This window comes from Canis lupus, chromosome 16 (assembly GCF_003254725.2).
Source record: "Canis lupus dingo isolate Sandy chromosome 16, ASM325472v2, whole genome shotgun sequence".
Classification (NCBI taxonomy): domain Eukaryota; kingdom Metazoa; phylum Chordata; class Mammalia; order Carnivora; family Canidae; genus Canis; species Canis lupus.
The window spans coordinates 24,194,594-24,216,252 of NC_064258.1; the positions used below are offsets into that span (position 1 = coordinate 24,194,594).

General features: G+C 42.8%; 1 protein-coding gene across 11 annotated transcripts in view; it reads left to right on the top strand.

Moving 5' to 3' along the window:
- SLC20A2 (solute carrier family 20 member 2) overlaps positions 1-21,659 on the top strand; it is a 101,228-nt gene that overhangs the window by 50,919 nt on the left and 28,650 nt on the right. For 8 of the 11 annotated variants that reach the window (XM_035699878.2, XM_025442364.3, XM_025442300.3 and 5 more), the window contains 4 exons: positions 7,627-8,176; positions 12,859-12,999; positions 14,294-14,379; positions 18,084-18,180. In XM_035699878.2, coding sequence (XP_035555771.1) covers positions 7,888-8,176; positions 12,859-12,999; positions 14,294-14,379; positions 18,084-18,180 — 613 coding nt within the window. In that variant the 5' untranslated portion in view covers positions 7,627-7,887. Of the gene's footprint in view, positions 1-7,626; positions 8,177-9,076; positions 9,211-12,858; positions 13,000-14,293; positions 14,380-18,083; positions 18,181-21,659 lie in introns of those variants that run through there. The other 3 variants (XM_049095209.1, XM_025442773.3, XM_025442614.3) reach the window with 3 other exon arrangements.

The window sequence follows — 21,659 nt, forward strand, 5'->3', positions numbered from 1 at the left end:
AAGTCAGTATTGGAGTAGTAGAACAAGGTGACACTTTTATTTATAGTTTGCTTATACTCTAACTTATTTTAATTGACCTCCTTGAAGCTTTTGGTATGTGAAGTGTCCACACGTCCAAAGTTAAACTGTCTTTAATCTGTGGGCCTCCATAGGAGTGATATTCAGCTGAAGTGTTTATATTTGCCCTAAACCTGAAATCTAATGAATGGGTTTCCATCCTTTAGATCCTGGAAAAGCGAGGTTGAAGACCCTGCTTTTCTTTTTCTGTGGAAATAGTATGGGCCTGGTTGGAAGAAAGGTCACTAGCTTGTCCCCATAGGCCTTCCGCTTTCATCTCTGGCCTGGAGAAAGTTGTGTCTGAGTCCCTTTCTATGAACTTAGAATTGGCAGTTCTAAGCCACCCACCTCCTCTCATTGATCTGTGTTTGTTCTTTGCTTCTTGACGCCATTGTTTTAGACAAGGTGTGGCACTTTGTCCCCGAGGCCTCCCTCAAGTGGTCAGACTGGCTGCTTTTGCTGTGTCTGAGTGGAATGTGCCTTCTGTCATTGAATAAGGGAGCTACTCTTCCTTTCTTTCTTTTCTTTTTAACTAACTTTTATAACTTATCCTAGGGGGCTTGAGAGTGGGGGAAGGCAATGCTGGCAATATAGGACGGGAAAAACAGAAAGTGAATATTACCTTTTATAACCAGTATTGTACTGGTTTTTTACCTCAGCTTTACTGAGGTATAATTGACCAACAAAATTGTCAGATATCTGAAGTGCACACCGTGATGATTTTATATACATATATATTACAAAAGGTTTCCTCCCATCTAGTTAATGAATACATCCATCACTTCACATATTTATATATTCCAGTGTTATTTATAGTCAGTTTTATTGAGGTATAATTTATATAGAATAAAATTAACCAATTGCAAGTGTACAGTTTCATGAATTCTGACACACATGTCCAGTAGTATAGCCACCACCATACTCAGAATATAGAATAAAAAGTTCCCTGTGTAGACATATGTTTTCATTTCTCTTGGGTGAATATGCCTCAGAATGGGACTGCTGATTTATGTGATGAGCATGTTTTATAGGAAACCACCAACCTCTTGTCCACAATGGCTTTACCATTTTGCATAATATTTTATTCTTAGCACTTTTTAGAGATATCTTCATTTCCCTCTTCACCTCCCTCTGCCCCTCAAAACTGTTCTTGCGCTTCACACTGTACACTGATCTTTAATCAAAGACAAGGCCAGAGTCTGTTCATTGAGGAAGAAGAGCAGGATTAGAGGGAGGGGGGGCTATGGGAGGAGAAAGATCCTTCTAGAAGGATTCTGGAGCCTCAAGTGTTGTTCCTGTGTCGGTAGTGGTACTGATTGCTTCAGGTTGCTTGAGGCTAACTGCAAGTATAGAACACGCATACTTTAGGTTTGATGTCAAGTACATGTGGTACTACCGTTTTACAGGTGAAACGGGACTCAGAAGGTGTACCTGCCTTACCCAAGGTCACACTGCTAGTTAATAACAGAGCCAGGATCGGGCCCTGGGTTCTACCTGCTAACAATGATAACAGTCATCATGCAGTGCTCCCTGGCCCTGAGCTAGGGCCTTTACGCCAACACCACATGGTGTATCCTGATTCCCACTTCCTGGATGCGTCATTTAAATGACTTGCCCCCAAAAATAAATAAATGACTTGCCCAGTTGTGTAGCCAGTGGCCAATTGAACTGGAATGGACCTGGAACCCCTGATCACAGGTCCTGTGCTCTTTTCCTTTCTTCATGCAGAAGGAACCAATGTTCCTTTTTTAACAAGAGAAAAGGAGAAGGTGAAGAACATGCAGTGCCGGGAACAGGCCACAGGGTGTTAGTAAATGTCCTTGCCATTTATTTCCAGTTTACATCAGTTTTAAATCTACAGCTTGTTCACTTTGAATGTCTTTAATAAAGATTATCAGGCTTTACACTCATGTTCTTTGTCCCCATTGAGTAAACCTGCTACTACTTGCTTCTGTTATCTATGTCCCCGTGTTCCGAGCTGGGTCTAGCATTTGGCTTGATTGTCTTGCCTTCCCTTTGCATGTTTTCCCCCTTCTCCCTCCCTCTTTCTCTCTCTCCCCTTTCCCTCTTCTCTACCCCTTCCTTTCTTGCTTCTGCTTCAGTCACAGTGTCATCTGCCTTTCTTCAGTTTCCTGTGCTCCCATAGACTGCTTTGCATATTTGTAAATATGCCATTTAAAAGTAGTTAAAGCAAGTTTCGGAGCCGTTCTTATCACTTTTCCATTTTTTATCATTAGTGTGAAAATAGGAAACTCAGTTGCTTTTTTTAATCATGAATATGATATTTTTAAAGTAATTTTAAGATTTGGGATCCCTGGGTGGCGCAGCGGTTTGGCGCCTGCCTTTGACCCAGGGTGCGATCCTGGAGACCCGGGATCGAATCCCATGTCGGGCTCCCGGTGCATGGAGCCTGCTTCTCCCTCTGCCTATGTCTCTGCCTCTCCTTCTCTCTCTCAGACTATCATAAATAAGTAAAAATTTTTTAAAAAGTAATTTTAAGATTTAAGAGTGTAAAGTAGATGTTTTCATGAGCTATTCAAAAATGATGGTGTTGATAAAAACTCTATATGAAAAAAAAAAAAAGAAACTCCATATGACAAGACCTACATCCTGAGTGTTGAAAAGAAAAACTGCTTCTGCTGTTCTATTCTGTAAGTAAGATTTCAAAAAGGAATCTTCCATTTTATTTAAATATTATCAGGAAAAGCTAATCGTTTTTATGGCTGAGTAGTCAAGTTTACCCACAAGTAGCAGAGAGTCATTAGATTTTGTCAACCATTGAAAAGATTATCTGTCTTCAAATTTCTACCTAAGTGTCAAAATTCAAGATTCAACCCCAGCTTCCAAGAATGTTTTATGTTTTTAGAGGGTGGGTATGAGGCACTTTGGGTCTTAGTGGAAGTGTTGGAAAATGACTTGAGAGTATCAGAGTCCTCTGCATGGGGGACCTGGCTCCTTCCCTTTACCTGTTGGAGGGAGAACTTGGCCTGGCTGCAGTCTGTGAAATCTCTGGGGAAAGCTCAGCATAGACCAGAAGCAAACCCAAGGAAGGGAGACTGGCTGTGGGCCAGGCCTTTAAAACCACACGGTTCCAGGGAGGGAGTCATAAGTAAGCCACAGTCCACTACAGATCTGACTGTCTGGTATGGGCCATGCCAGCTGAGGAGCTGATGAGAGAGGAGGGCAGATGGAGGGCTAGAACAGGCATCCCCTCAGTGCATTTGCTTGGGAAGGCCTGGGGTCATCGTGGATGTTACCTTTAGCTACATTTCAGAACAGGGAGCCTACTACCCAAGCTTTTTTTCCCATTGATGTCTATTAAGTGCTATAGCACAGCCACATTCCTATTTTTAAACAGTGTAAAGTTCATCTAGAAATATTCTGAGAATGTTTGTTTCCACTTTTCCTTCAACATACAGATTTCTAGTGTAGATAAGTGAGTATGAGGTAGAGCTGAAGCAGATGCTCACAGAGGAAATTCTAGAGAGAGAATCTATAAACACTTGGGAGTCCTGCCAGTTTGTTCACTGGACCTGGTGAAGGAAGCAGGGCTGGTTCAGAGGTTAAGGGACAGAAGTGATGGTGGGCGGGACTCAGAGTTGAGAAGCTTGCTCAGAAGACATGGAGGGCACCAAGAAAAGAGAGTAAGGATTTTGTTAACATCACAGGTTTGGGAGGTAGAACTTACGAAACCCCTCAGTACCTCCTCCAATGATTCAAAACATTCTAAGATACTCTGTTCCTCAAACGAAGGGGTCGGTGGCATTTGAAAATTGGACAATGTTTTGGAACGTTCAGTCCTGTAAATCACAGCCATATGGGGGCTTTCATACCAGGGGAAGGAAGAGAGCGTTAGGAAGCTTGTTCTGACCCTCCTTCACATTCTGACCCTTTTCAGAAAAGCCTTCACAGGAGAGAGAAGAGAACCAAGGCATTAGCTGGAAGTTCTAAATGCTGTTGCTGAGGAGGAGAGGGGGCATTGCCATGCGATGTCTCCCCACATCAGGCCTTTCCGTCTCCCAGCTACATGATTTCTATGAACGCAAATGAGCTGGTGATTCTTCAGTATTAGGTCCAGGCTCCCCCATCCCAATATTAAGTATATATTCACCTGTGCTTTTCTTATTTTCTTCAGGTTTTAGTTTTTACATTTCTGTCTTCAATTTATTTTGGCTTGAGGGAGGGATGTAATGTTTTTCTTCCTTCCAGATAGATAGTTCTCTCTCTCATAATTTTTTTTTTTATTAAAATAAAAGCTTCCCCAAGCCACATCGGGCTGAGGACATACCTGCTTTGATGCTCCTGTACTTTACCTCTGTGCTCAGCCTGTTCCGGAGTGAACCTGAGGGCAAACCTCGCCCTAACGTATAAAAACAAAATGAGAGGGGCACACGGGTGGCTCAGTCGGTTAAGCGTCTGCCTTCGGCTGAGGTCATGATCCCAGGTCCCGGGGTCAAGCCTTGCATTGGGCTCCCTGCTCAGTGGGTCTGCTTCTCCCTCTCTGCCTGCCATGTGCTCTCTCTCTCTCTTTCTTTCTTCCTGCCAAATAAATAAATAAAATAATAAAACTAGAAACAGTGCAAAAGAGAAAACATTAAAATCCTACTCGGCTGTTTTTCAGCCCAGTTCTGTGAGTCAGTGACCATCTGTGTCTTTCAGTCCCCGCACCCAGGACTTGAGCCACTGACGCCTCTGTAAGTGTCCTTTCTCCTCCATGGGTGCCAGGCCAGGCCTCGCTGGGGCCTCCATGGGTCATGCCCAAGCTCTGTGGCAGCCTGGCCTCTGTCACAGCGCACTCTGCTCATGTTCCTCCCATTCTGCACCTGGTGGCTGGGGGACCTGTCCAGGGTGGAGGTCTGATTGTGTGGGCATCCACCTGTCTGTGGCTAGGGGACTTGTCCAGGGTGGAGGTCTGATCGTGTGGGCACCCACCTGTCTGTGACTGGGGGACTTGTCCAGGGTGGAGATCTGATCATGTGGGCACCTTCCTGTCCATGGCCGGGGAACCTGTCCAGGATGGAGGTCTGACCGTGTGGGCACCCACCTGTCTACCTGCCCAGGGTAGAGGTCTGATCTTGTGGGCACCTGCCTGTCCACGGGGTGGCCACGACCTGCAGCAGGGACCACCTCAGCTCACAGACCTGTCTGTCCACCCCATGCCACCCCTTCCCACATGGACACTGCCTCGATGTAACCCCCATCCCACAGGTGGCCCTGCCAGGCCCCACCTGGCCCTGTCCTGGCCCTGACACCTTCTGCCACAGCTGAGTCTTATCCATTTGTGAGTTTCTGTGATCAGCATCTGTTGTCCTTATGGAACAGCAGGCCCCACATCCATTTCCACTGTGGTCCTGTTCCCAGTGACTGACACAAGGGAGCTTCTCGGTAAATACTCGTTGAATGTCCTTGTTTGTCCTGTTGGCAGGCTTACCTGACAAACAAGATTTCATCAAGAAGTCTATTTTAGGATTAGATAATATAAATCCTAAATATTTCTAGTTTGTATTTTCACTTCTAGTTTTAATGTGTCCATGATGTCAATAAAATACTCTTTTTAGTCGAATATTCTCCTTTGGTTCTAGGATGGTCTTTTCATTTGTCTCAGATGGTATCTAAATCTCCAGAATTATATAGGCTTCAAATCTTAACACATGGTAAAATCTATCAGCATATGTTTACTGTTTCATTATATGCCTATAGCATTGCATGTATAGATGGCTCTCAGTATGTGCTTATGGATTTATTATATACTATTTTGATTTGAAAAGCAGGCAACCCAGTTTACAGTTTTTGGTAGAAAGAAAGTTTTTGGTAGAAAGGCATCGCATGGCAATGCCCCCTCTCCTCCTCAGCAACGGCATTTAGAACTTCCAGCTAATGCCTTGGTTCTCTTCTCTATCCTGTGAAGGCTTTTCTGAAAAGGGTCAGAATGTGAAGGAGGGTCAGAACAAGCTTCCTATCTCTAGAAAGATAGAAAGTATCTATAATACTACCACTCAAACTTAGCCATTTTTCTGATCTTAGTGTATTACTTGCCCCTCTTTTTATATGTAATTTAACATCACCATAATCACAAGGTACATAAAATTTGGTGTCCTGTTTTTCCCCCTGAATATTCTTAATGTCGATTGATCATTATATGGTCTCTGACATGGCTTATGAGCCTAATTTATCCAGTTTAAATCACTAAACATCTATGAAGAACCACACTGTGGTAGGCACCATTCTCTATGCCTAATACCATTCAAAGAAAATATAGACTTGGTACCTTGACTATATAATAATAGAATACCACAGTTCCAAAGCTTCTAGTGACATTTTTACTTCATGGATATATTAATTTTATGACATCACTTCTTTAGTTTGGCAGACTTTTCTACATGTTTAATAGCTTTTCTTCTCGTGTATTCATCAAATTGATTAGGGCTTCCCACATGCCAGGCACTATTCTATATCCTACAGATAGAGCAGTGAATCCAACAACGTCCCTGTGCCCTCCTGAAAGGAGACAGACAAGAATGAATGAATGAATGAATGAATGAATGAATGAATGCAGTGACAAGTAGAACGGACATAAAGTAGCGTGAGAAGGATGGATAATGGCATAGGAGAAGGGGCTGCTCTTTCACGAGGTCAGGGAAGGCCTCTCTGATGGTGACATTTGAGCAGAGACCTAAATAGCATAAGGAGTAGCTACACAGCTGTCGGGGAGATTTTCTCTGGCATAAGGATCAGCAGGTGCAAAGGCCCAGAGGTGAGAGCTCTTGGTGTTTTCAAGGAATAGCAGGAGCCTATGAAGGAAGGAGGAATAAGAGCTGAGGACAGTGGGCTGGGGCATAGCTCTCAGGGGACCTTGGAGGGTCTTCCCAGCCTGGTGAGCCTCTAGCCTTCCCTCTGAGTGAGGTATGGGTAGTCATGGAAGAGTGACATGATCCGAATTATGTTTCAATAGAATGTGGCAGCTTTCCGTGTTCCTTCTATGTGAGCCTTCAGTTTCCACCTTTGTCACCCTCTGGATAAGTCACTTTATACTAGAATCAATAAGCTTTCTTTCAGACACCTGCATGGTGTGCTCCTAAATTGTACATTCTTTATCTGTAAATGTGCAGGTGGATCATTAGCCATACTCTGTGGTGTCACAGAATCATATTTGGTCATCACTGGTCCAAGAAATTAAGGAACTTCCACATATTTGAAAAAAGTCTGTAACTGAATTTCTCATTTCTTTACTTTTGCCCATTTGAAGCATTTTTTTTTCTATCTGAAAATAATGGCCAAGTGTATTTTTCAGATTGCATAAAGTCATATCCTATTAAGGCTTGTTGTCAGCCTGTAATTATAAAGCCTACTTCAACTTCTGATATTCTAGAGACCAGCTTTTTTTGGTGGGGGTGGGGGTGGGTGGGCAGTTAACCTAATTATAATCTTCCTAGAGTTGCTTTATGGTTAGATCTGTCACATGCCAAAGTTAGATCCCATTAGTAGGCTTAAAACATTTATTTCTGAAAGAACAAACTGTTACAGGTTGCTTAGGATAATTGATTTCTTTTGTTTTCTTTTCTGTTATAGGAGGAGACATCACAGCTTTCCCAGATTGGGAGGAAAAATATGGAATGTGTTTTCCCGCTGACTGAACACAACCAAATGAACTGTACTGACAGTATGAAAACCAGCAGTTAGCAGTTTGTTCAGGCTCTAACATTGTCCAGCACTTTCCAGAGCAAACTCACTGTTTACAAGAACTCTCGGCCTTACGACGTTTATCACCTCAAGCTTTGTTTATTTAAACTATTTCTGCAAAAGAAAAGTACCCAGAGCCCACTTTCCAAAATGGCCATGGACGAGTATTTGTGGATGGTCATTTTGGGTTTTATCATAGCTTTTATCTTGGCGTTTTCTGTTGGTGCAAATGATGTTGCCAATTCATTCGGTACTGCTGTGGGCTCTGGCGTAGTGACCTTGAGGCAGGCCTGCATTTTGGCTTCAATATTTGAAACTACCGGTTCAGTGTTATTGGGAGCCAAAGTAGGAGAAACTATTCGAAAAGGTATCATTGATGTGAACCTATACAACGAGACAGTAGAAACACTCATGGCTGGGGAAGTTAGTGCAATGGTTGGTAAGTAACATTATTCTTTCCATCAATGGGAAATGTGTCCACTGGCCTACTTCCCTACAATACTTCTGTCATGTCCATAAGTGTGACTTTTGCTTTAACTTCAAACTGGCTTGATGTTTCATATTTACTACATTTTATTTTTGCTTTCTGCATTTTAATTTTATTTTTTTTCTAGCATCCAAATATCAAGCAAACACTTTCTCAAATTTTTGGCAAACTTTGGTGTTAAAATTGATTTGGCTAAGAGTACTTTTTATAAAGTACAGACAAAGGTACTTATATAATAACTGCCATTTTAAAGTGGTTTGAGAGTTATTAAAGAAATAACGGGTCTCAGTGAACGTGTTTGTAAGGTTGACTTATAAGATATCCTCGATAGTTGATTTCTATTTTTCTGTAGATTTTTCATCAGTTAGGATGCAATGTTTTGAAAATGTAGGTGCCAAAAACCAGTATTTATTGAAAAGTTTTATATTCTCAGTTTAAGTTTTTCAGCAGTTACCAAATGAATTTCAAGTGCTTGTGTTTCAGGAAACCTAGTCTTCTATGTTATTTGTAATCCTTTTGTTGGCTTTTGTTTTGATTTTCTGATTCTACCTCTGGGAGCCCCACTTGGGTTGTTTGTTTTGTTCTCTGGCCAGAAAACCATTTGTGTATCACTAACGTGTTTAGAGTATGACCTTATATTGGTAGTTTCAAGTTGTCTAGATGAGAGAGAAATGTTGAGAGCAGTGAAATTTGTTAATAAGCAGACTGTCCAGACAGTGTGATTTCTCCATTGGCCAAGGTGACCATCAACATGAAGGCACTTCCCTTACTGCCCTTGCTGCTGCTGGAAACAAGATCCGGGCAAGGACGCTTAAGTGCTGCTGACTGGACTCTTTCTCTGCTTGCCTCTAGGTAGACCTGATGTTCCAGCAGACAGCTGATCTCTATGGATAATGTGGTTAGGGAGAAGAGGGTTAGAGAGGAATCCTACCACCTTCTGCTCTCAATAGGACTTATCCTTTGTAGGAAGAGTCCTGCGTTGGGAGGTAAGATGCTGGTGTATCAGGAACACAGCCACATTCCAAGGCCCCTAGTTATTTACTATTACTGGTATTGCTGAAGCACCCAGAATGTGGACATTGTTTGCCAAGTGTAAGATGGTGACCGGAAGTTAGAGAAGTTGTTGAGGTGTTTGATGCATATCCAGTACCGATGTTCTAAGGTATTAAATACTGAGCACAGTATGCTGGTGATACATGCTCAGGAGTTCCTGTTTCTCAACATTTTGTTTTAAAGACGTAAGGTTCACAATTGCTTTAATTTCAACAGCTCTTACAGTGATTGAATTTGACTTTGCTTCATGGGATACCTGTTTCTCATCATAGTCCAGTAAAAGTGAAATTTCCCTTAGAAAAATTACAATTATTTGTAAAAATCACCTTTGGTTGTCGTGATAGGTGTCTAAGATTTAATCATACTGAGCTGAAATTAAGATTTCTCCAGTCAGAACGATATGGGCAAAAAATATTGAAGTAGGGGAGAGATAAAGAAAAGCACTTAGAAAATTAAATCTTCATAGCAACTTCTCCTTTCATTGGATCAAACTTCTGAGGAATGGTTGTGGGTTTTTTTTTAAATATGTGTGTGTGTGTGTGTGTGTGTGTGTATACACATATGTATATATATATACACACACATATATTTATATATTAATTAATTAGAGTGTGAGTGAGAAAGAGAGCACAAGCTGGGGGAGAGAGGCTGAGGGAGAAGCAGGCTCCCTGCTAAGCAGGGAACCTGATGTGTGTGGGACTCGATCCCAGGACCCTGAGATCCTGACTTGAGCTAAAGGCAGATGCTTAACCAGCTGAGCCACCCAGGCACCCCAGAATGGTTGTGTTTATCAAAGAGATTTGTTAGTGAGGCCACACAGAGGCCCCAGCTTAGGCAGAAAGCCTTGTGAGTTGAGAGCTTCATGTCACTCCTCACTTTTTGTGTGGGCAGTCTGACTTGTCCAGTTTTTCAGTTCTCCCACTCCTGGCCTTTGGCTCTTCACTGAAAGAATGAAAAATACTTACCTCAACTAGAATTTAGGTTAACCAAAGCAATTTGAGGTTTCACTTGAATAACTTGATTTTGTTTGCTTTGGTTTCTTTCTTTTAGTCTTTCTTTTTTTTCTTTCTTTCTCTTTTGATGTGTGGGTAGATGAATCTCAAAGCCAGTTTTGTTGGGAATTTGTGTACGTTACCTAGATTTTTAAAATTGGGATCCCTGGAGATGAGAGCTTTGTTAATTTAAGATTATGGTATAATTATTATTGGCCAGAACCAAAGCTGATTCTTTTCCGATGCCTGAGTGTCCCCTTCTCCCTCTTCTAAATTCAATATCCATTTCTTCTATTTTTCTCCGCCTGTCCCTTTATTCTATTCTGGTTTTTCTTTTCTTTAGAAATGTCTCCCCAAGCCCTTGGATCTCTGTGCTTTGATGGAGTTGTGGTAGCATTGGGTTGGTTGGGTGGAAGAAATTATTTATGCCAGCTAACCTTCCAGAACAAGTTCCCTTTTGAAAACTAAGCTCAGCCCTAAAGGAATAGCCAGTCCACTTAGTAAGAAACCACCAGTGATTCAAAAAATCTACTGAGAATTCAGAACTCACCATCTTCTCACAGCAATACCCACAATAGTGTGAACAAGCCATCTCCTTGAACCAAACTACAAAGCGCCCCTAACTGCCGAGCCTTCTCTGCACTGAGAGCCCACATACTGCCCCTCTGCTTCCAGGAGGCCCCTGCACCTGTGTCCTGCCAGGCTCCCATCTTCCCAGGATTATTGCCTCAGAGATGCCCACCTTCCCCCTATTTTCCCTAGGTTTTGTCTTACACCCTTATTCCATACTTAATCCCTTCCTCTTTATAAGATATCATTACCTTAAGTTAAAATATCTCTATCTTTTTTCTCACTGTTTTTCTTAACATTAACGTAATCCCATTGGCCTTCAGAAATTCCCAAGGCTTAGGAGGCCTCACCGCACTCTGACTTTGCCAGGCACCCTGCAAATACCTGCCTCCTCCTTCTCCTCCTTTCCTCTGTCCCTCCCCTTTTGCCCACTGGCCCCCTTCCTGGCCTGGCAGCCCTGTCCTCCCGACCTTTCCTTACAAACCCTGCTGCTCCAGGGCATATGTTATAAAGTCTGCCAGAGAAGGGATAGCAGCTTTCAGGAAGGAAAAGCTCATGGTCTGAATTCATGTGGGTGAATTTATACTATTCTGTTAACATCATTAGATTATTTTAATTTTGTAAGAATAGAAATCATAAAGTTTGTTTTTCAAGTTACAGTTCTGTGCCACGTAACATGCTCCAAACTCTGGCTCTATTTTTAAAACGAGCTAGTCAGTCACTCAGGAGCTCAGGGCTTAGATGTGAAGGCTTAAGGAATTGTCCAGGGGGAGGCCTGGCTGCTGCCACAAAGCCTGTCACCAGTTTGGCAGCACGAGGCTGGCCCCTCCTCCCAGCACATACTTGCAGAGAGACACACACAGGGTCCGAGCCTCGTTTGGCTCACGGGTGGGCATGCCCAGCTCTCACGGAGCAGTTGTCAGCATTCCTGTACAAACTAGGGCCTCTACAGCTAGTAATGATCCTCTGTAACTCAGATGTTTTTGAAGAAAATGCCAGGGATCTGCTTAAAAGTGCTGCTGCCAAGCAACGAGATTCCCAGAATTAACATTTGGGATTAATAACGTGCCCTGCTTATCAGCCAAGCCCTTTGTTCCCTTACAGTTCTATATAAGCTTGTCAACAACTGTTTCTGAAAGTGATCTCGCCCAGCTGATGCTTTTAATACGCCCTGCAAAATTTGATCTGCTTATGAAAATATCTGGAGTGAACTGTAGCCTAGAAAAACAGTAAGCCTGGAAAAGGAGGTGAAATTGAGGTAAAAGGACACAAAGCCAAAGCTAAGGATCTTCTTAACTGGTAAGAATTAGAAGACTCAAGGAAGCATACAAAGGAAATGCCTGGCATTCTGGCCAGGGCCTGAGAGCAGATGCCCACCTGTGGGTTCAGTTTCATTGTGATTTATCCTAGGAGAGGCAGAAATACAAAAAGCAATGTGGAATTACACACTCTCTCTTTCTATCAAGGTGTAGTTGGCATGTGACACTCTGTTAGTTTCAGGAGTACAATGTAATTATTCACTGCTTGTATATTGCAGTCTCTCTTATAGACTAATAGGACATGGCCAGTGTCTAGCCCTGCTCGTTCTGTGACTATAGGCATAACGACAGGGAAATCTCCAGTACACAGCCTTTCTTACTTCTTTGTGTTCACTAGAGTCTGTAATCTCTTGCTGGGCCTTGGCCACACTTCACATCAGAACAAGTTCATCGTCAAGCACCCATACTTAAATGTGACAAAGGCAGTTAATAACTGGCGTCAATAGACTTTTCTTTAAACACTTTCAAGAAGTCATCTTTATCCTTTCAGTGTTGAAGAATGTTCCTTTGACTAAAGTTAAGTGAGTGACTTTTTGTCAGGACTTTAGCACTCTGTAAAGAAATAATCCATAAAAAAATCAACCCTAGGTAGATATTGTTATGGAAAACAGAAATTTGAATTTCTTCCCTTTGTGGCTGTTTGACATACTGTATTCTATATCTGACCTTTTTTTTCCCCCCCTAATCTTTCAACCTGTAGGTTCAGCTGTTTGGCAGCTGATTGCATCCTTCCTGAGACTTCCAATTTCAGGAACTCATTGCATTGTTGGTTCTACTATAGGATTCTCACTTGTTGCGATTGGTACACAAGGTGTGCAGTGGATGGAACTCGTCAAGATTGGTAATTGCCATTTTCTTTTACCTGTCAGAAGCAAAGTTTACATTCTCTAGAGTAAGTCTTATTAAAAAATCACCATTATAATGTATTTTTCCCTTCAGATGTTAAGGTTTAAAAAACAAGATCTATGTTGGTAACACATTTTCCCCTCAGATTTCTGCCAAAGGAGATTGTGAACTTCTGTGTGTTAGTTTCTCAACACTACTCTTTTCAGATGTCATCTGGCTTTGAAAAGTAGTATCTACCTGTTGTTCCCAGACAGAAAAGAAATTTATTGATTGAAATCAGTCCGTAGTCAGAAAAACTAGGTAGACTGTGGTGAAGAAGATACCTTCTGTGTCCAGGAAGCAGAGTTGGTGGTCATGGGGAAACCTTGGAGCATGCCCAGGCTTACTTACCTCATTGCATTCAAGAGGTCTCCTGAGTCTGCCCCCTCATAGGAGACACTCTAGCCCTAAGTTGTAGGTTGCACCCAAGGACTAGTCTGACTGGTCTAAACATCTGTCTCCTGGCTCTGGCTTTTAGCAAGAGGGAAATCCATTCAGCCCCCTATGTACAGACCCACCCATTCTGAATAGCATTCTCTCACCCCATCTCCATCCTCTGGGCTCCTCATCCATATAAGAATCACAATGACCTCAGGAGCTCTAGGTGAAACATGTCCCTGCATCCCTGACCTACCAAGCCAGGGACACAGATGGCCAGGAAAATCACTTTAGATCCCAGGAGGCTTCTGAAATAATGTCTCTCAATTCTGGAGCAGCAATTTAAAAATATCAATGCCCAGAACCAAACCTCTTAAATCAGAATTCTGGGGTTAGAACCAGAGCATAACTGGTGTTTGAAAACTCCCCCAGATATTTCCAGTATGCAGCCAGAGATGGGAACTGGGCCATAGGAGGGTAGTACCAGGCTGACCTAGGAAAATGAAATGGAAAGTGGCTCACCTTTTAAATAACCTTTACTGTTGGAGCAAGGACCAGCTCTCCATATGGATGGGTAAGAACGACAGACAGAATGGGCGCTATGGCATTCACAAGAGTCTGTCTTCTGAGACCAGGCCCAGGGATCCCTTACTTGACTGTGTGCTGGGAGTGTGCTCACTGGAAGTCTGTGTTTGTGTGTGAAGGTCAGCCCTGCCAGGGAAGTAGGGTTTATTAGGTTCTGAGTTAAGGTGAATAATTCCAGGAATATTTATTAATGTATGTACTGTATGTGGGCTATCATTATATTGTATAACTATGACTTGAGTTATTTAGAATTTTAACATTCATTAGATTTTTTTTTAATTATTCAGTTGCTTCTTGGTTTATATCTCCACTGTTGTCTGGTTTCATGTCTGGCGTGCTGTTTGTACTGATCAGAATTTTCATCTTAAAGAAGGTAAGTGAGGCTCTTAGGTTTTTATTAAGTTTTAAAACTGATTTTAGTTATATCCAATAGAAATTAGTAGGGAGTCAGAGGAATGATAGTATTTTTACATTAAGGCATGGCACCCTGCAGTCGAATTAGACTTTATTTTAAAGTAGGCAGAAAGGGGTGCTTGTCCAGCTCAGTCCATAGAACGTGTGATGCTTTATGTTGAGGTTATGGGTTTGAGCCCCACGTTTGGTGTAGAGATTACTTAAAAGTAAATTCTTATTTAAAAAAAATAATGAAGCAGGTCCAATGAGTTGAGGTAGAGTACCCAGGGGCTCCCTCAGGAAGCAGCATTGTAAATAGTATTTCATGCCCTGTGATCTCCTTAGTCAGCTCTCCCAGGCATTGCACACAGACCTGAAAAAAGGAAGAGTAATTATTTCCTGAATGTTCAACAGAACACAATGTGATAGTGTAAGGATTTTGAAGTAGACTTTCATGAAACACAACTGGAAAACTTCTTTTCCCAAATATAAAGTGTTTTCTATATTTGAATGGAGAAAGCAAACTTGAAATACTGACTTTCTCTCCTGAGGAAAGGATAAAAAGAAGAAAACATACCTATTGGGGGTACATTTTATCAAAAATGAAATGAGATTGAAATTAGAAATTACTGAAATCCCTATTCTAGGGAAAAAACCTGATTGTATTTTTCTGACCCTTAAGGGTTTGTCTCAGTATCTCCTGCACCCTAAAGCATGCCCTGATGGCTGTGTCCTGGCACACACTGAGTTTCTGGGGGACAGGCCTTCCTCCAACTGGATCCTCTTGTGGAGTTACCGCTGTTTACCCTTGGCACTGCCTCGCAGTCTGTTGGAGGGCTCCTTCTCTTGGATTTGTACAAAGCTACATTCCTTCTCTTGGGATTTCTCCATACTAATATTTATTTACATCTTGGAAGGTGCCACCCTCTCTTGCCTGCTTGACTTCACTTTCCTGACTTTTTTGCCTGGAACCCATCCTTGCACGGCAAACTCTTGCTCTACTCAGCCTTCACAGGCCACTTCCTTGAAAGCCTTTCTTTTTCCACACGATTCTGGTTGCTTTACTTCTCTCATGCTTCTGCAATGGTCAGTGCTTTCTCACCAGGGCACTGTTGTGCTGTGTGGCGTTTTATTTCTTGCATGGTGGCCTGGTTGCCATCCAACTATAAGATATGTAAGAGCAGAACCATGACTGTCCTGTGTACTTTGGTATTCCAGTGATCAGCATTGTGCTTGGGAAGACACTTGTGGAGCATCTAAGAGGGAATAATGGATGCTTAGATAGGTGGCAGATGACGGATGGAGGGAGGGTGGGAGGGAAGGAAGGAAGAAGGCAGATGATGGATGGATGGATCAATGGATGGAGGGAGGGAGGGAAGGGAGAGAGGGAAAGAAGGAGGTAGTAGAGGGAGACAGGAGGGAGGAGAGAAGTCAGGTCTTGAGACAATTGGCATTTGAGTTTTAAGAAGTTATTTGGGGGACACCTGGGTGGCTTAGTTGGTTAAGCATCTGCCTTTGGCTGAGGCTGTGATCCTGGGGTTCTGGAATCAAGCCCCACGTCAGGCTCCCTGCTCAGTAGGGAGTCTGCTTCTCCGTCTGCCTCTGCCCCTCCCCTACCCCTATTCATGCTCTGTCACTCATTCTCTCTCAAATAAAATATATTTTTAAAAGATTTTATTTATTTATTCATGAGAGACACAGAGAGAGAGGCAGAGACATAGGCAGAGGGAGAAGCAGGCTCCCTATGGGGAGCCTGATGCGAGACTCGATCCTGGGACCTTGGGATCACACCCTGAGCCAAAGGCAGATATTCAACCACTGAGCCACCCAGGTGCCCAATAAAATATATATATATTTTTAAAAGAATAAGTTATTTGAGAAAACATAAGGTGATTCAATGAAAAAAACCCCATAAACTTAGCACTTGTACACCTTTAGAAGTTGCTGGGTGGGACTCTTTCTTTAGTAACTCTTGTCCTGAGAAAACATTTTGGAAACCAGGGGCCATAGACATTTGAGCACCTGTAAGTGTTTCGTTTGTCTTGGGGCCTAGGTTCTTGTCATGTGGTATGTGACAGGTTAGAAGACCACTGTGTCTCATCCGCAGCTCCTGCCCTGGATCCTGGCTTCTTTGTGTTCGTCTTTCTGCTCTTCTTTCTGCTCTTCTTTCTGCTCTTCTTCTTCCCCACTGGTCTGGCTATGACTTTCCTGCAGTTGAATCACTTACTCACCTGCTCTTACTGGCCCTTATACCTCATTATGCTCTACACTGGCCCTTACATCTCATTACTTTCAACTAAAGCCTCTTAACAAGTGCCAAGTGCCAATGGCTACTTAAGACATTCTAGAATAGGTTCTTAATGGGTTGTATTGTTCTGCTAACACACTTGATTTCCATACGTGTTTGCATTTGACAGTAGGAATCTTTGACAGTCTCTGTTTATCCTTACTCCTTAGCCCAAGCAACCTTTAAATTTCATTCTCCCATGGGTAGGTGGCAGACTCATCTACATGTACCAGTGTCTTAACATGCTTATTAGAAATTAGTCCCTTTTTTTAATTATTCAAGTGACATCTTTGTGTTGGTGCTGTATTGAGGAATTCCCAGTCCATATTTTTCTTAAGAATCTTCTGTAGATCTGCTTAAAACTCTCAATTTCAAATATTCTCTCAGCTGTTAGTTAGTGTAAAACATATGTGGTACCATTCTTGTTGAAGTATTAGGTTTAGGGAATGTGCCAGAAGCCTAAAGTCGTAAATAAATGGTTTTCTTATTTAAAGATTTTATGTATTCATTTGACAGAGAGAGAGAGAGAAAGAGAGAGAGAGAGAGAGAAAGATAAAACAAGCAGGGGGAGGGGCAGAGGGAGAGGGAGAAGCAGGCTCCCTGCTGAACGGGGAGAGGGATGCTGGACGCTGGATGCTGGCTCTATCCCAGGACCCTGAGATCATGAGCTGAGCCACAGGCAGACACTTAACCGACTGAGTCACCTAGGCACCCCTAAATATTTTATTAGACAAAGGACCCACAGTTCTTTTAACTTTCAGTTGTTGAAGGTTAAATACTATGCCTTATGAAAAGATCTTAAAAATCAGCACATGGTAATATATTTGCTTTATACATTTTAATAGAGCTAAAATGTATTATGTAATAGAGCAAAGTAAAATCTCATAGTAATGCAGTGGTATTGAAGTAACTTGGCTCTCTTAAAGTGTACTCTGTGGGCCAAGTTCCAAAATACTGGTTGCAAGTGGATTTTCAGGGCCAAGCCTGAACTTAGCAGGAGTAGCAAGCACCACCGGTTTTGAGGTAGATGCTGAGCTCTGGGCTCCAGTCCCCAGGGACTGGCCTAAACTCACATTTCTTCTCTATTTCTACACTTGATCTTAGCCAAAAGGCCGAGAAGCGATTTCTTCTCTATTTCTAAATTTGACAGCAGCTCATGTGATTCTAGCATTTCAACGTGTCTGCCGGCCATAATAGTGCTCTTTGAAATAGTGTTTGTGTAGGAAACACAGCCTACACTGATGTGCAACAGATCACATGGCAGTGGCACAGCCCGCCCTTTGGTCCACACTGCTGTTTGAAAGGCTGTCTCTGACAGTGTTTTATAGCATTTTGCCTGTGTTGGCTCCAGATGCTTTCTGAATTCTGACCTTCCTCTTTATCTCATTACCATACAGGAGGACCCTGTTCCCAATGGCCTCCGGGCACTCCCAGTGTTCTATGCTGCTACAATAGCAATAAACGTGTTTTCCATCATGTACACAGGAGCGCCAGGTAAGAAGCCATTGGAAGCTTCAATCCAGCAGGCAAGGTGTATCCTCACAGCATTGGTTAGTGGTACCAGCACTGCAGTAGGCAGACAGTCAGAAGCCTTATCTATGTCCATTATGGAGTAGTACAAAGAGTAGTAATGCAGGGGGAGCACAAAGGCAACAAATAAACTTTCAAGTGAAAAAAAGAAATTTGAAATTCTCGTTCTGCTTTTTGCCTCACTGTGTAGCCGTAGCAGCCTTCTTGTGCTGAGTCTCAGAACAGGATCTAACACCGGGTGCCCCCCTGAGCTGCAGAGGAGTCTGGGGAGGGACATGGGGGCCCCCAGACCAGCAGCCTCCACACATCTGTGCCATGCAGGGGAGGCTCTCACGTGGCTGGTGGCACTAATGCCAAACTCTTTGGCATTTTCAGACCAAAAGGTCTAGTGAGTAGAAGCTACCCTCCACCTTTTTAAGATACTGAAACCAGTGGTGATTTTATTTTCAGAATTCTTCTTCCCATTCTGGTGGCTTTTGTTCTTTCTTATAAGGTTTTAGAGGCTTGGGGTTTTAGGGTTAAAAGTTGTTTTCTTTTGTATTTTGGATGGCTAAAGAAAAACAAATATGGTATTCCTGTTGCAAACATTTCGGTATTAGTGAGCATTCTCATTAAATACTTCTATACATGTTTGGGTAGAGAGGATTCCTCCTGTTTCTCCTTGTAGTGGCCTACAGTGAGATCCTGAATATACCCATTATTGTGCAGATATCTGCAGTCAGCAGATACGTTACATTGTATTCGTTTGTATTTTTCTTCTTGTTAATGTTCTTTATGGATTAAGATTCAGTTACAGGCCTGACAAAAATCTCCCTTTTTGTTCAAAAGAGAAATGGCATATCACGTGACCATTGAGACATGCCCTCTTCCCAAATGAGGAAATGGCCTTATTAATTCCTCAAACTAGGTGTCAAGGCCATGTCTCTCAGATTTTATTAGACTTATCTAATTGTGTTTGTGTACAGAGTACTGCAAATAAAAAAACCTACTTCTGAATGAATGATAACATTATGTAACTTTCTGCTTTGGCATCTCTGCAGCTTTCAAAATGTTGATCTTCAGGGTTTAAATTCCCATGGTCAGGACTCCCAGGCTTTGGGTGGGAGCCCTGGGGTAGAGCATCTTGCTGCCTTCAGTTCCATGGAAAGCGCAAAGCCAACAGTCACCTGATGGTCACATGGACAAGGAGAGCCAGAGAGGGATGGCAACGGTAGGCTCAGCAGCCTGGTAGCCCTGAAGGTTGTGTCATTCGTGGACTGGGGAGTGTTTGTCACAGGCTGTCTCCTCAATACATACGACAGTTGGAGGCAGGGAGCGCACAGCTCCACCCCACAAAGTTAACCCACTACCCTGAATGTCCCAAAGCATCCACCGAGTGCTGGGCAGGCCCCAGAGCTCCAGGATGGCAGAGAGCTGCTGTGGGGCCGCTGTGTGTCTCCTGTCTCCCTGCTCCTCCAAAGTCTTGTTCGTAATTACATGCTGGCTCCCAAAGCATAAGGTAATCGAACAAAAAGCTCAGCCAGTGTCAGCAGCCGCCTCTTGGCTTAGTAATTTCAGGGACTGGACAAGGAGGCTGGGGTATCTTAGTCATACCAAGTCCTAGAAATAAGAATCAGTATAAATAAGGATGATTTATTTTTATTTCTCCATTTTGTTTTTTTCTACCCTCTATTCTTCTTGCTCTTAGTGGTCCTTCTGAATGTCAGAAGTCAGCTGTGGGATATTTATTAAAATTTGCCCTTTTCCTGCACTTGGCCTCATGTTTTCCATCTCTTCTTTATTGTTTCCACATCATTTGCTGCAGTTTTACTGCAGATTTGCCGAAAGAATCATCAGACTGGAGGAGCAAATATTCTAGAGAAAATTAAACTATACTTCATAGAGAGGTTGTAAGAAATAAATGATATAAATTAATGCTAAGTCATAGTGAGCTGAGTTACACATGAATTAATCCTTTTGGTTTCCTGAGCTCCTCTGAGAAAGTGGCCATGCTGAGTCTCCAAGGGCATTTTACCTAGGAAGGTGGAGAATCCTAGTCCAGCCCCACTGCAGGGTGCCAATAGTGACACATGACAGCACGGGTGAGACACACTTGGTATACAGTACCTGGCCCCTCATGTCACCATTAATGACAGTCCATGCTGCACATGGAGCCTACTTAAAAAAAGAAAATACACCAACCTTAATACATCCTTTCCCTTCTTTTCACTCTCTTTGCAAATGGGTTCTAATAGGGGCACCTGAGTGGCTCAGTTGGTTAAGCATCTGACTCTTGATTTCGACTCAGGTCATAATCTCAGTGCCATGAGATCAAGCTTCTCGGTGGCCTCTTTACTGGGCGTGGAGCCTGCTCAGAATTCTCTCCCTCCCCCAGCTCATACACATGAGCGTTCTCTCTCAATCTCTCAAAAAAAAAAACAAACAAACAAACAAAAAAAACAAAAAAAACCCCCACAAAAACAAAAAAAACAACTTCTAATACATTTAAAAACGTGGTTCTATGTTTTTTGTATACATTTAGTATGTAGGTAGTGTAAAGAGGGTAGCTACCTCTTTAATTAGGGATATTTAAAAATCTGTACAAGAATCTTGAAGATATCCCTCATTTGAACGCACAGACATTTTTTTTTGTATATTTTTGTATTGTAGTTTGATTTGCCAACATACAGTATAACACCCAGTGTTCATCCCGTCCAGTGCCCCCCTCAATGCCCGGCATCCAGTGACCCCATCAGACAGCATTCCCAGTGCTGGAGTTAATGTTAAGGACTTTGGTTGGGGAGCTGTGCTGTCAGGAATGTCACGTCTCACCTCTCTGAGCCTCTGTGCATCATGATAAAGTAAGGACAGGAGGAGGACTTCTGTGGAGGGGCCACCACATTATGTGAGATAGTGCTGAACACAGTGCCTGGCCCGCAGTAACTCCCAGTGCATCTTAGGGGCTCTTTTATTACCATCCATCTATCATAAGTAGTCTCATCTTTTCCGCCTTACGTTGCCAGCATGTCCTGAGTCATCCTATCTTTTTATTTTTTCCACACATGTTGGTTTGGAAAGCTTCTTACTTGAAGTTTTCCGGAGGGGGCAGGGGCTTGCCTACAGGAGAAGGAAAGAGAAGGTTGTTTTGTTTCCCCACTAGGTCAGAAAAGGACTTTACTAATATTTTGGTTCCTGGGGCACACTTCTAGAATATCCAGTAGGTGCGTCCAGGTCTTCTGTTTATTTAAACAAAAGTTAACTTTTGCCCTTCAAACCAGGATTGCATTGCCTACTCCCTCCCGTGGGGGCTCTTGGCCTGAGGGCGCTGCTGTCATGTTTGGTGAGACTGAGCTGAGGAGGGTCCCTTCAGCCTTGACTCCGTTAACTTCCCCTCAAAGTACGTCTGCTTCCTGCTGGTCTGGAACTTACTCCTCCTGCATCCCTTTCCTCCTTTGAACATGTCC